Below are 14,427 nucleotides of genomic sequence, written 5' to 3' on the forward strand. Positions count from 1 at the left end.
ACCAGGGATTAAATATCTAATAGATATGTGCGATGTGTTCCTGAGCTCTGCAAACCACAGCTGTGATTTTAATTTCCTTGCAAGCTCTTGCCCGGTGCATGTGTACAGCGAGGAGCTGGGGGCTCACCTTGGTGGTTACAAGAAGTGCAAGCCAGTTTCTCAAATGGCTGATTAGTGCTCAAGAGCCAGAAACATTTTAAAGAAATTAATTGGAGATGGTGATTTATATTTTAATGAATGCAATGTACAAAATCTCACCAGTTTTCAGTATATCTGCATCTCTAAGCCTAACCTAAGCTGATTTCCACTTGTGTAACACCATGTACGCTGGGGAGGCATTGCTGGTTTGAAATGTGAGCAGCGATGAGCTGCACCCTGGGACTGCCACCCCCAGCACCTCTGTCTTGATGCCCTGTTTCAGATCTATACGTTTGCAGCTGCTTGCAAGCAGAGAGTAACCAACCCAACGGTTAGTCCTGTGCTGAAGTTTTAGGGGATCAGGGGTAGGTGCTTCCATCTATCTCTGGAGTGGGAAAATAAAGGAAAAAATAGTCATGGTCAATGTGTATCAGTACCCATCACTCAGACTTCTTACTTTTTCTGTAGCTTCTATACCCCATATGTGCTCCACTTAAAACCCATGCTGACAACTCTGTCTCTGCCTTCAGGTTTGTCTTCAGGAAGTTATAGATTGGCCATGAAGAACCACATGCATTCACGAATAAATGTAAATCACTTTGTTAGTATTCCAATCAATTAATATAAAAGCATAAAATTATTTAGCCAAGAAAAGTGACTGACATAGCCCTGAAGAGAGAGATTTCATTTTTGTAGTGATTACTTGATAGTCTCATTCTTACAGTACGTAAAGATGCTTACACGTAAGAAGATGAGATCTTTCCTTTGCATCTGGAGTCCTGTGAATAATCACATTAAGCAGAAGGCATTTGGTTCTTTACATGTGTTGCAGACCAAGTGAGTTAAGTAAGCTCCTAGTCAGCTCTTTGGAGATGTCTTTGATTAAACATGTTTTATTTCCTCCCCTTTGTCCTGCTTTCTAGAAAATAGATAGGACAAGAATAAAGAGCCATCTGTAAAAACAAAGACTGAATCCTTTGCAGTTAAAAAATGAAATCATGAATAACCTGAATAATTCTTTGCATTTCAAAGAGCTATTTCAGCCTGCTTTTGTCGTCTGCTTTCTGAAACACAAGCCACAGTGACCTTGCTGTACACACTGGTGCCTCCCAAAGGGTTCTGCACGTCCCTGCAGAAGTAAACTCACAAGGCCATAAACTGTTGCAAGAAGCATGTAATTCTTTCAGAGCATCTTTCGGCAGAAGATCTGGGGTGGGACCTTGTTCAAACCAAAAAAAGAGCTAAAATACCACCATAGGAAGGTGTTTGCTGTCTGCAGCAAGTTGCTGTTGGCCACTTTCCTGGCCTGGGGCCAGGGCTGTAGCTCTCACTGGGGTGGCTCTTGAATTTTTAGGTTGGTTGTGACTGTGAAAGCAAATCCTCTGAGCAGTTTGCCCCTCCTGGGGTAAGGAAATCTCCCTCTGCTCCTGCGTGGCTGTGCCTCAAAGCTGTTGGCAGTGCTGCTGGGCTAGACAGGCTCTGGCTAGGAAGGTTTATAGGCTTCGGTGTTTGAGGAGTTGCTCCCTTGTATGCTGTAAATATACGAGAGGGCTTTGTCAAATGAAAACATTTTGTAGCATGAGCGTTAGTGGATGGAAACGCTTCCGGAGAAGCACTGAAAGCCCTGCGTGGAAGCCAGTTACGGGGCCAGAAGCCGCGGTTCAGCGAGGGAGGAGGGAGCGCGAGCATGGCAGGGATGCCAGGCGCCCTCCGGCCAAGCCAGAGCTGAGGTTTTGCATCTTTTCAAACATAACAGCCCAGGGCTGTCGGGCCAAACTTGGACCGTGCTGGCAGGGAGGGAGAGCAGGGCACAGAGAGCGCATGGGGACACGTGTGTTACAGTGCTCCAGGGGCTGCTGAAGCCACTGACCGGCTCAGAGCAGGTGAAACCCGTCCCCTTTCCGAGCGAACAAGCAGCTTCTGCAGATGCTTTTGGCTGGGTGAGATTGCACTGGACACTGGGGGATTCGAAACTGCTTGGGAGACTTAAGCGACTGCCCCCTCCAAAGATGGGCATTTTGCAAAAGCCAATAGCTTGATAGCAAGGAGAAATGTTTCAGTTACCATGAAAAGAAAAGGCACATTCACAGTTCTATTCTAAAACATACAATACATAAAATTGTTCTAAGTAGGCATTTTTGGCAAACTCAGTAATAGCAAGTTTCAACTTGAAAAAGGCAGCAAGAATTTTTTTTTTTGTTACACATACTTCAGGCTCTTAAAAACTCCCTCCTTGGATATTCAGCATGTTTTAAATCTTGTTTTCTGCTTTCTCCTACACGTTCCTATTTTGCTTCCTTCCCAAAGGCACCTGTAGGCAGACCGAAGTATCTCAGCTGAGATCTGAGAAAGAAACTTTGCAATTAGGAGTATAGCGTAACCGTACAACAATACACACTGAAGAGATCTGTAGACACCATTTCAAGAGAGCAACTACAAAAATTACTTTGTTCCAAAGGAAAAAAAAGATCGCCCATGCTATGGGGATATTAAACATTCAAATGCAAGATTTGTTTTAGTATGCAGACACTCTGGCTTTAATTACCAAGGAGAAATTCCCCAGATAGACATTAAGCTCCAGAACAGCTTAGCTTGAAATTCACTTTTATTTTCAGCATGTCATTATCTTGTAACTCTGTTCCACCCAGAGCTGTGAAAATGTTCAGCCAGAAATCCAAACCCACTTGAAAACAAGAGAGGTTCAAGTTCCAGCCAAAGCTGAAGGTTAGCAAAGATTCAAAATAAATAGGAAGACGCAAGTTTGCTGTAGTCGTATATTTTGCTCCTTGCACAGTGCAGAGGAGATGGAACAAATCCTCCAAGAGCCTGAGTCCAGCCATGTAGCCGTGGTGAGAGCACCTGCTGAAAAAACCCTCGTGTTTCATTAGCCTTTCTGTCCCATCTTCTTGATTAGCTGTTGGCCTTGTAAGACATTTCTGGGAGCAGTCATGCCCTCTGGCTGGTGGAGGGGCTTGGATGGGTTCTTCTCCGAGTCCCGCTGTGCAATCTTTCCCTTTTGGCTCGGTGTGTTTCTTGCACCCAGCCAGACTTTACAGTTTTGGGGAGTTCCTGTATAAAAGGGCTGATCCCAGCCCCCCAGGAGCGGGGACCCTTTCCCCAAGGCTCTGATCTGCTCTCAAATAGAGGAATTGGAGGCAGAGAGGGCAGGATGGGGCAGGGTTAGGCTTGTATGGACACCCTGCTGCAGGGAGCAGAGGAAGTCAGCAGAAGGCTGGAGGATGGGGTGAGATGGAGAAGACGACCTGAGAAATAACATGAAATACTTAGTCCCTTTAGGACCATCCCCTCACTGCACAGTGCTATTGGATGTTCCTAGCAGTACGCTATAGCCCAAGAGATGAGCTACCAGCAAGGTAGTGAGGGACTCTTGCAGATTGCAGTCATTTGTGCCAGGAGCTGTGCAAATGCCTCACGAACATGGGGTCAGGATCTGTGAGCTCGACAGCAGGTCTGAACCCCTGCTGCTGTCACCTGCTTGAAGAACTTTTCTCACTTTTAAAACTTCTCTCTTTTTAGCAAGTTTAAGTGCCTAAATTGTGTTAGTTTTGGTCAATTTGTCTCTGTTTGCTTCAAATTTCTACCTGCTGTTATGCACTTATTTTATTGTTATAGCAAATGCACTGGTTGCAGAGCTTGATTTAGCTTGCGAAGTCTAATAGCGTGGTGGCATTGAGAGAGAGTTGCTTGTCATTTAAAAAATGTATTCCCCAGAACTCTGGTGTGTCCCTGTCTATTGTGTCAATCAGGACTTATATGGGGGCTTGGCATCCAGGTAGATAACATGTGAAGCTTTATAGCAAATAAAGACCATATCCCATCATAATCCATAGCTCAGTGAATATCTGGTGTTTCTACCAGCTGGAATTTTTTAGGAAATGTTTGCAATTGAACTGTTGCCTCTAGGAGTCCATTTCTCATTCAGTTACTGCTAGGACATATAAAATACAATAATTTCTTTTGCTGGAAATCTCCCTGAGAAGAAAAATTACTCTGGGCTATATGCCTCTGCCTACCCAGAGTCCCTTTGGGTGTTAAGATAGTTGTCAGCTCCTGGGCTTCACGCTCTTCAAGAGAGCCCATTTGGCCAGCATGAAGGGAGGTCAGAGGAACTCAAAGCTCGGCGGCAGACACAGGCCTGCAGGAAACAAATTGTGGCACTGTTAAAAGAGAAGGATGTATCCTTTGGGAAAGCATCCAAGCACAGTTAATTTAATCCCATCTGCGTGAGCGGAGAAATCCTTTGCTCATGGCTCGCTTGTGCGGCTGGTTTATTGACTGGTGCGTCTTCCATCGTGGAAGAAGCTCGTGTCCTCTGTCCCTGTGGTGTGGCGGAGAGCTCCTTCCCCCAATGTCAGGTGTGCTTGTAGAAGAGGAGAATGATGTTTCCCAGGGATCACTTATTTCTTTGGATAGCAACCTGAAACGCTGAGTTCTTAATGAACGTTTTCTCTTCCTTCCATGTACACCTTTACTTTGTAAGGGGGAAGGGGAAGCAGCCCCTATGGGAGGTGGGATATCAAGATGCAGCGATGCAGTTAGTGGTATGTTAGACTTTGGCACCTCTACCATCTGTTGTGGGCTGACAGATGGGATGAAATATGACAGCAGAAAGGCTCTTCTGTTTTAGCAAGACACAAGAAAGCTTGAAAAATCACACCTCCTCCCTCCTTTCCCCCCAAACCCACACAACAACAGTGTCACTTGGCCACTTGTTCTGGCTAAGACAAGGAGAAGTTTATGCCTGTGCATGCTCCTGAGAGTCTTTCAAGGGAAAAGTGAGCAGAGTGGTTCAGAGCAGAGCTGCTCAGAGGTGCTGGATCCTGGAGGGACCGCCACCGCTTTTCCCCTCTTTTCACGTGGATGGGAATTCGGAGCAAATTCTTTACCGGGACAGAGAGGAGCTGAGGAGTCTCTGTGCTTGGCAAGTCTTGCTGTTTATTTGTTCACTTGTGATAATTAGCGGCTGCACGGCTCGTGCAGAGCAGGGACATTTGGCCTTACCTGTAGCTGGTGAGAAAACTCCTCATCTGGTAGCTGAGGATTAGCCAGTTTCAGGTTCTCCCAGAGATGCTGCCGTGGATGGAAACTCTTCCTATCGGAAACCTGCTCCAGCTGTCTGTACAAGCACCCAGGGCGAGAGCCAGCCCTCAGGAGGGCCCAGCTCCTTTCCAGGCATCTATATTTTTTTAATTGATCTCAATTCATCAGCCAGATGCCATGAATGGCCAGATTTCCAAGGCAGCTCAGCATCCTGGGTACCGGCCACATGCTTGTGGGAATCTGGCCTCAGGGTCAAAGATGCAAACGGCAGCCGAAGGGCTCTGCCCCATTAGGGACGTCAAGCATTTCTGAAAATTAGCTCTGTAGGTGATGACAGTAATCACAGCCTTCCATGAAATAACAAGTTCTTGGTTTTTCTCTCCTCTGACGCAAGCTTTCCATTTTCTGGTGATTTTTAATATTTTTTCTTCCCAATGTACACATCAGTATAATGCTTCTAACTAATTTGTCTTTTAGGATTTCATTGTGACAGTGGTCTTCTCATTCTTGTGGCTAGTGGGCTCATCTGCTTGGGCTAAAGGACTGTCAGATGTAAAGATTGCAACCGACCCAGATGAAGTGCTATTACTGATGTCTGCCTGCAAACAGCAGTCCAACAAATGCTTGCCTGTTCGCAGCCCCGTTATGTCAAGCCTCAACACTTCGGTTGTGAGTGACTTTGATTACTACTTTTCACCCTTACCTTGCAAACGTATTTTCATCTCTTTTACCCGTGTATTGACCTAAATTGGCTGGTGTAAACCAGTTAGCTGAAATTATTTAATTGGAAGTACAATCTTGCTGCGGGGAAAGGCAGAATGTGAATCATGACACCTCTCTGCTGTGGAGCAGCAGCGGGATGAGCGTGCAGGGTTGGGGTGGGGAGAAAGCAAAGTGTCCAAGTGTATTGGCTGGCCTGTCCGCTTTTAACTTGCCCCAGCTGCAATGCCTTTGAAAAGGGGTCTGTGCGCTCCTTTAGGAAGAAAAGGTTTTTTGCCTTACAGATTCTTTTTAAAATCCTCAAAAAAACAACATAAAATTGGTCTTCAGAATGTTTAAAAAAACAAAAAAAATTACTTCAGGCCAGCGGAGCAATCAATTTCTCTCCTTTTAAATATTTTCTTTCAATTTTATCTTTCCACAGTTTCTTTAAACTAGATTATGTTTTCAAACAAAAAAAAATATTTTGCCCTAAAAACTCAACCTTTTTTTGAAAACAAAAAGGACAACAGACACCTTGTGAGTTACAGCTAAGGGAGGTGAATTTGGGAGTTTGCTCCAAAGCTGAGAAAATTTTCCAGCAGGTTTTGGGAGAAGGATGGACTGGAAGAAGCTTTGACTTCTCCCAGAACCGTGCAGGATCCATAACGTTAGGCTGGGCTGTGAGACCACGGCTGCCAGGTGATGAGTTCCTCTTCTCCCCACCCAGGTCTTTGGCTTCTTGAACTTTATCCTCTGGGCAGGCAACATTTGGTTTGTGTTTAAGGAGACAGGCTGGCATTCCTCGGGCCAGCGGCACCCTCCGGACACCATGGAGAAGCAGTCCAGCAGCTACAACCAAGGAGGCTACAACCAAGATAGCTACGGGCCAGCCGGTGGCTACAACCAGCCAGGCTCCTACAGCCAGGTGGGTGAATACGGCCAGTCCCAGAGCTATGGCCAGAGCGGGCCAACCTCCTTTGCTAATCAAATTTAGGGTTCACGCAGCACGAGCTCTTGCATCCCTCACGTGTAGAGAGTTTAACAGGTCTCAAGTTTCAGTGGCATCAGGTTTTTAAGGGTTTTACATAAATTAACACTACAACACAGTGTTTAATGCTGATTGAAGATCTAAGCCTGCCTCCTGAGACGGACGGGAGGTGGCCAGTGGGATGGAGTTGGCCTTTTTTTCCCTGACTAGCCAGATACAGGGGACGTGCTCATCGCAGGTGGTGACCTGGAGTCAGTGTTGTAGTATGTACTGTAGAGATAACTTTATGGTAGTTTTGTATGTGTTAAGATGGTAGAAGCATTTTGTAGCCTCAAGTCTGTAGTATTTAATATGCATAATAGAATTGAATTTCCTTCTGCATTTTGGTGAAAAACGGAAGTGTTTTACTATTATTTCTACAGATTATTCTATATATCCATGCATGTAACATTGCACCTAAATTTTCAAAACTGCCTGTCTGTGACTCTTCAGAGCATTTGTTTTGGTTATACCTTTTTGTTTCAGAAGATTTTACTATTATTTCAGTTAACTGAGTCATTCGTAATTTAGTGCATGGATAAGCAGTTTCATACTACCAAATGTCTGGACTGTGTAAATGGAACTTCTCAACTTCTGCCACTACATTTTGTTAAATGTATGTTTAAAAGAAGTATGCATCTTTTATATATTTTGCAGAGTTGAATATATGGCTTACCCAAGTTCTGAATGCTTTGTAACTAAAATGTTTTTCCTTGAAATGGCATTCAGTAGTATATATGGTACTGGACCAATGTTTATTCTGTTTAACTCAGCTAAGTATTCATTCTATAAATCACTATTTCTATGGATGTTTTGTGAATCTTTTAACGTGAGCTGTGGAAAATAAGGACCAAGTAACTGTGTTATATGTTTACAAAGGTATTTATATAACTAAGATAACAGAGGTGCAGATATCAGTATACAAAACCATGGGAAAATGCCCTGTTGCTTAATACAGCAAAACATGACAACTGCATGTATTGTTGTGACCTTACAAAGCATAAATATGCCTTTAGACCCTCTTAGAATAAGAAAACCTTTCCATCTGTGCTGTTTCAAGATTGCTAGGTGTCCCTCTGTTCTGTTGCTGCTCTGAGCGTTAGCTTGGTGCTACCGGAGAATGTAACTGGATTGACCAAATAACTCAGGCTCAGAGGAACTCATCCTAAAATAGTCAGAGCCAGACTTGTAGCCCGTTCAGATTTCTCCCTGGGAAATTCAGCCCTTCCTCACTACAGCATATGAGACACATTGACACAAATGAAAGCCTGAAGCACAATATACTAATCAAAACTGATCATCTGCATTTCTAAATCAAAGTGTATCAGTATATAATCTTATTGTATGAGCTGTAATGTGAAAAGCATCTTAGCTTAAAACAGCTTAGTCTCTTCTATGATTGTTGTAACCAATTTATGGCTACTCGGTGGATGAATCTATATTGTGATATCTATTTGACCCTAATAAAGTTATTGCATACAATGCATGTTTTCGGAGTATGTTAATACTAAAATATCACTGCAAAATAACTAAGAAGAATACTATTAAAGATAAATAACTGTTCCTGTGCTTGACCTTATTGGTCATTTTCTTACTGTTTTCCAATACTTTTATGAGGACTGTTTTAATGTACAGTGGAGTACGACACTTCTACAGACACTTGTCATTAAAAGTTGGTATCACAAGTTTAAAAAAAAATTAAAACTGTGCAATTTAATACCTGCCCGCCTCTTTACCTCTCTTTCCACCTGTCAGTAGGACTAGCCCAGTACTGTGCTAACTATCCCAGTTCTGTGGATTGCTGGAAAGCTCTGTTTGAGCTGTAGAGAGGACAAACTGGGATATCTAAATGTCCTGGTATTCCAAATGGGAGCAAAATACGATTTTCTGGGTCAATGAAAAATTTTATTTTGGCTTTCAGTTCTTTTGTTCCTTGTTTTTTTAAGTTTGGGAAAAGTTAGATACAGGCAAGCCAGGAGAAAGTGAAATCTCTGGGTGGCAAGGGATGGGGATAGGATGTATGCCCTTCATGCCCCCTCCCACATAGTCCTACTTCTCTTTTTTCTTTTTTTTTTTCATTAGTTGATCAGGAATATACCAAGTTGGGTCATCTAAGCCTCTCCACTAGAAATAGATACTGTTTTGTGTCAACTAGCTTTCTCTTCATCAACTTTTCCACCTACACTAGCAGGGTCCCATTTCCAAACTTTTCTATCCAATGCTGAGGGTAAGAAACTTGAGTTTTCTGAGGTTCATTCCTGCATTTCAAACAAGCTGAAATTCTTGTGTAACCATCTGAGCACAGGAACCGCACCTTTCAAACCCTCAGGAGGTAACATCCCTGGAGAAAGGGCAGTTTCTAACACAAGACTGGGGACACAATTAAGATGATGACTTATTTTGGGTATTAGTTGCAGAACTCCAAATCTATGATTCTCTCATGAAGGGCAGAGCTGGTGGAAGAGTTGACAAAAGTAGTGAAAGAGGCACATGTTTTCATGAAAGACTTGCCCTTTGCATTACCCAGTTGGCCAGACATTCGCAGGTACGTTAGCTCCGTGCTGCCACGCGGAACAGTTCAGCTGGTTGTGATCCTTTGGGGACTATAGGCTTCCCTGTGAATTAGGAGGGAGGAAAAATCTCTTCATCTATAGCTTCTCAGATTAATATAGTATAGCAGCAGCAAAAGTGAAAACAAAAATGATGCATGCGCTTGTCTGTGTTATATAAGAAAATGTATCTGTTTCCTCCATGTTCCTCTGGATTCGAGTCTTATTGCATCTTTTGGCAATCATTGAGAAATTTGAAGTTTATTTGAACTGGGAATAGTGACTGTATAGCAAAGTGGTGAGCAGCAAGATGGAAAAGATTGTATTTGATGTTTCCTGGGTTTAAGACAAATAGCTAAGTAAACTCAAGGATCCTCTGTGAAACTGCTGCTGGCAGACTGATTGCTTTCCTACTTCATCATTAGTGAGTATCTCTGCCAGTTAGTTAAATAACTAGGTCAGCCTGGGAAAAAACATGTTCTTTGGTCTTCTGTGCTGTCCCTCCTGTTTTCCCATGTGTTTCTCTTTATAGCCCATTTCTCAGCTACCCGAGATGGGAGCGTATTTGCATTATCAAGTGTAGAGCTGTGGAGGAGAGGCAGGTACCTCTGTGAGTGTGGCAGGGGAGGTGGGAACACAGGACTTTCTCCCAAGGTGCCTCAGAGGCATGCTCCCATACTGGTTTTGGGTTTCCCCATTGCTCTTGACTGGGGAGGGGATGCACTTTGCAAAGCTGCAGCATCATCCCATCCGCGAAGAGGGGCTGGAGAGGGCAGGTAGCACCACTGCGGGTGCCTAGTGGCTCTGCAGCCTGCTTTGCTCCCTGCCCAGCACATCAAAGAGACAAGGATGAATTTAGATGTAAATCTAGCCCACGGGGCTGTGCCCCTACTTGACAGGGTATTTTTTTTTATTGTACGATACTTGCCTGATGACTAATCAAATCTCCTTAACTGGCCATCGAGCTGCCCATAGCAGAGCCTGGGTGACGGCCAGGACTTGGAGAAAGTTTGTGCTCCTGTTGCATGAATTCATATTGCAATCGCCTGACCTGATTAGGTTAATTATTTCCAATCTGTATATGCTCTCAATTTGAGTGAGCAAATTGGGCTCTAGCCCTGAATTACTCCTGGCTGAATCCTGATATACTGATGAAGGAGGCAGTCGCATGGAACACTCATAGCACCTGTCTATAGTCTGCTGCACCTGTCTATAGTCTGCTCCTGACAATATCTCCAGTTTCACAGTTAATATTACAGACAGATGAAGAACTACTGAGTAAAAACTGCCACGTCTTGTTTCATCTTTTTCTGAAAAAGTTCTTCTCATATTATGCCATGTCATAAGTGTTCGGTCCTCTGTCTACTAATTTTAAGCCAGATTTTAATCAAAATCTTTATATATGTGAACGGATGGGCTACTTAGCTTATGCTCTCCCTGACTTAACTATTCTTTTTCAGGATTACTTTTTATTCCCTCCTGCTACTAAACCCAAGAGCATTTCTTCCTGGAATTTTCTAACTGCAGCAATAATCTCTATTTTACTATTAATATCTGGTGCTGATTGGCCCATCATTCATCAATGCCATACATCCTCAGTATGACGATCTTAACATTATGATATGAAATTTTAAGAGTTGGCTGGGGGGGCGTCCCATTTGTTGCATTTAGCTACCAGTTTCTTTTCTTACATTTTTATTGTTGTGTCCTCCTTTAACAAGATTTTAGTTTTTTATGAGTATAGCTGCCTTTTTAAAGTCTAAATGTCCTATAATAAAACATTTCTCAGAGGAAAAATTATTTGGTAATAGTATTTTCAGGCTTCCCTCTGAAAATGAATATCATTTCCCTGACAGCCCCCGTATGAGGCATGAGCATATTTTGGCCAAAGTGCTGTACCGCATCTGAAAAATGCCTGGACATGAGATGACAAACGGTGTTTCCCCACAGACAGACCAGCTCTAATAGCTTTTCTTAAATGACATTTTACCTGCTCTGTCTCAGCAATGGGATTCATAAATATTTTAATCATTTGTGACCCCAGAGCTAAATTCCAGGCTGAGGTACCTCCTGCGTGTGCAGCAGGGGAGATGGGCTGACCCGGCGGTGCCTCCCAGCCGGGGTCCCCTCCTCACCCCGACCCCTGCGCCGACCCGCGAGCGTGCCCTGCGGGGCAGCGTCTGGCATTAATCTGGTCACAGGTTAATCATCAGGCACCCGTCAGCAAACTGTGCCCAGCACAACCAACGCAGGTAAATACTGGTGCAGATCTCACCCTTGAGTGAAATCAAATTGACTATGAAGAGATATTTAAAAAAAAAAGGTGATGGCCAAGAGGCAAACTTTCCTGGGACACACAGCACATCACTTATGCCAACCCAGCACAGATGGGAGCAGCAGCATGCACCCCAAAAGGCATGGCGATGGAGAAACAAATGGGTAGCAAACACTCACCCTGTGATTTTATTTATCCTCCACATTCCCTACCTCCTGGAATAAATGCAGGGGTTCAGGTTTTGGGTTTTTCCTGGATGCTTAGCAGTATGTTAGCACGGGTAAACCAGCTACCAGGGAGCAGGAGCCGGTTTGGCTCTGCAACCAGAAGGGTACAGTGGCCATTAGCTAATCTACAGTTGTGCAAACCAGACTGCTTGTTGCAGTAGCAGAGCTATCAATAATCCCTTGAGCTGGTTAAATCCCCCCTTAACCTGTGCTGGGTTGTGTCTCCAGAAGAGGAGAAGGTCCTTCCCCAGCGGGGCTGAGCCCGCTTGCCCGAGCAGGAGGGGCATGAACAGTGCGGGGGCACAATGGGTTGTGGCTGGTGTTGAGAGACCAACCGCAGTGAGCACATTAGACCTACTGCTTCTGCTAGTTTTTCCCACATAAAGTAATTGATTTCAAAGGGATGGAGCAAGAGGAAAATAGTATAAGGTTGTGGTAGTCCTGCTTTGGGCTAAGATGGAGTGGGGGGCTTCTCAGTCTTGGCTCTTTGGAAAAAAATACACGTATCACGTAAGATAAAAATGACCATATTCTGGTCACAAAGAAATCAAGCAATTACCTCCCTGAGTGCAAGTTAGCTGCACTTCTCCTGCAGCTGCCTAAGAGTTCCCTGAAGAAATGAAGTCTGAGTGGCTAACGGTGTGAACGCGCCTTCGGTTTTAGGTATTCGCTTGAGCCTCTGCCCCTCGGCTACGCCTGCCTGCCGTGGGCATGCCCGCGCCTGCCCCTGCCGAGTGTTGTAGGGTCATCTCTAAGGGAGCCGGGGCTCCATCACACACAAATATTTCGCAACATAAGTCTTCTTGAATTGCAAAGAAGTACTTAAAAAAGGATGGGAAAAGTCTGGGAAAATACCAAGAGTGAAGTGGGGACTGCGGCTGCAGTGGCAATTATTTTAAGTGAACTGCCTGTAAAGATTTTGCAGTTTTGAGTTGCGTATTTTGTGGAGACAATATTGTTAACGTGTGAAACGTGTTAAAAATTGACTGATAAAAGTACCTGGATATTTCAAACATAAATAGTGTGTCTCAAAATAGATACAGAGCAGATGGCCTGGCTCCCCGCATACCTTGCTGACCAGAATACTCAAGCAACACATACAGCCAAAATCTTGCTGTCTTTAAAGCTGATCATCTGCAAAGGCACGGGTTATCCTTGTGCTACCCTTTATCTGTCAGGCACTAACGCTCCCGCATACGCTAATTAGTATATCCTAGAGGGATAATGTACCCCAGGCTTGCTTGGACTTGTTAATACCCCAGCAAAGCCAATCACCTGTTCTAGAGCTCAGGCTCTCAAAAGTCGGTTAGATTGAAAAACCTGCGAGCTGAAATCTGATCTCTGGTGGAAAGAGCCCAAAACGCAGAGGGCTGCCTTTGCCAGCCAGCTCACAGCACTGCCTGTAGCTGATAAACATGCAACAGAGTCTGTTTCTCACTCTCGTTTTTACCTTGGACGCTAAGACCAAACATTACCATTCTGCGGATTAACGGGGATGTAAGGCTTTTCATGCCTCGTTGTATGGTTCAACAGATGTGAAAGGGAATTATCACTTCAACATGATATCGAGGCTTTTTTTTTTAGCTGATGGCAGATTACTAAGCCTGAATTCTTGTTTAATTTTAGTGTGTTAATTGATGGGATAATGAGCATTGATTATATGTGTTTTGGCTGCGTCATTGCAATTACAGGCTCTGTTTTATTCATGAGCCAGTCCTAAAGAACGCACTAGAGATCTAAGACAGCTTAAACCTCTCAGAAAAAGGCTCTGAATTGTTTGAGTAATGACACTCTTAGATGGAAAATTAAAGGTTCTCTTTTCCCATGCTTTTTAAGATAATTAAAATCCAGGAACAGTAAGGTGGTGAACATCCTTATTCATTAGCCTTCAGTAATTTAGCTTCTACTAAATGAAGAAAACATTTTAATTCTCTAGGCCATCTGTTGCAGTCTCCTTTGCGTGTCCTGTTACATAAAGTCTCATCCTGGGTAGTTTTAACATCAGTATTGTATCCTTTCACCAGGAATGATGAGCTGGATGAGGTAGTTGAAGTCACTACCTATTAGCAGACCACCCTGGGATTAAAACGGCCACTTGGTCTTTTAGGTCGAAGTTATCCTGTCTAGACACCTCTAGGCAAAGGATCCACAGAAAAGAGACCATGCACAGAGATAGGCAGTGTGACAAGCTGTGTGTTTTCTAATAGCGTTATCCATGCCAATAAATAACAAAGTTCATCGGAGCCCTTCCAGTTCCTCTAATGTGCGACTGCTCTGCCATATGGCTCCGTGCTGCTTTTGGAAGCAGCCAGTATCCGTTCGGGTAGAAAGCGAAGCAGAGGCTCCATGCTGGATGCTGCTTTGCAAGCGGTTCGGAGGAAGAACAGATCTCCTCTTTGCACTGCGCCGGGGGAATAAATGTTAGAGCAGGACCGTGCTCACCTGGGA

At 44.1% G+C, this 14,427-nt stretch overlaps 1 protein-coding gene across 2 annotated transcripts in view; it reads left to right on the forward strand.

Annotated features, from left to right (window-relative positions):
* Positions 1–8,410, forward strand: part of SYNPR (synaptoporin) — a 110,772-nt gene extending 102,362 nt beyond the window's left edge. For both annotated transcript variants that reach the window (XM_087744448.1, XM_009469864.2), the window contains 2 exons: positions 5,677–5,868; positions 6,629–8,410. In XM_087744448.1, the coding sequence (XP_087600574.1) occupies positions 5,677–5,868; positions 6,629–6,895 (459 nt within the window). In that variant the 3' untranslated portion in view covers positions 6,896–8,410. The remainder of the gene's footprint in view (positions 1–5,676; positions 5,869–6,628) is intronic.
* Positions 8,411–14,427: the final 6,017 nt, after the last annotated feature.

The sequence above is a fragment of the Nipponia nippon genome, unplaced genomic scaffold (genome assembly GCF_047370975.1).
Source record: "Nipponia nippon isolate SJK-2023a ecotype South Korea unplaced genomic scaffold, ASM4737097v1 scaffold_9, whole genome shotgun sequence".
NCBI lineage: Eukaryota > Metazoa > Chordata > Aves > Pelecaniformes > Threskiornithidae > Nipponia > Nipponia nippon.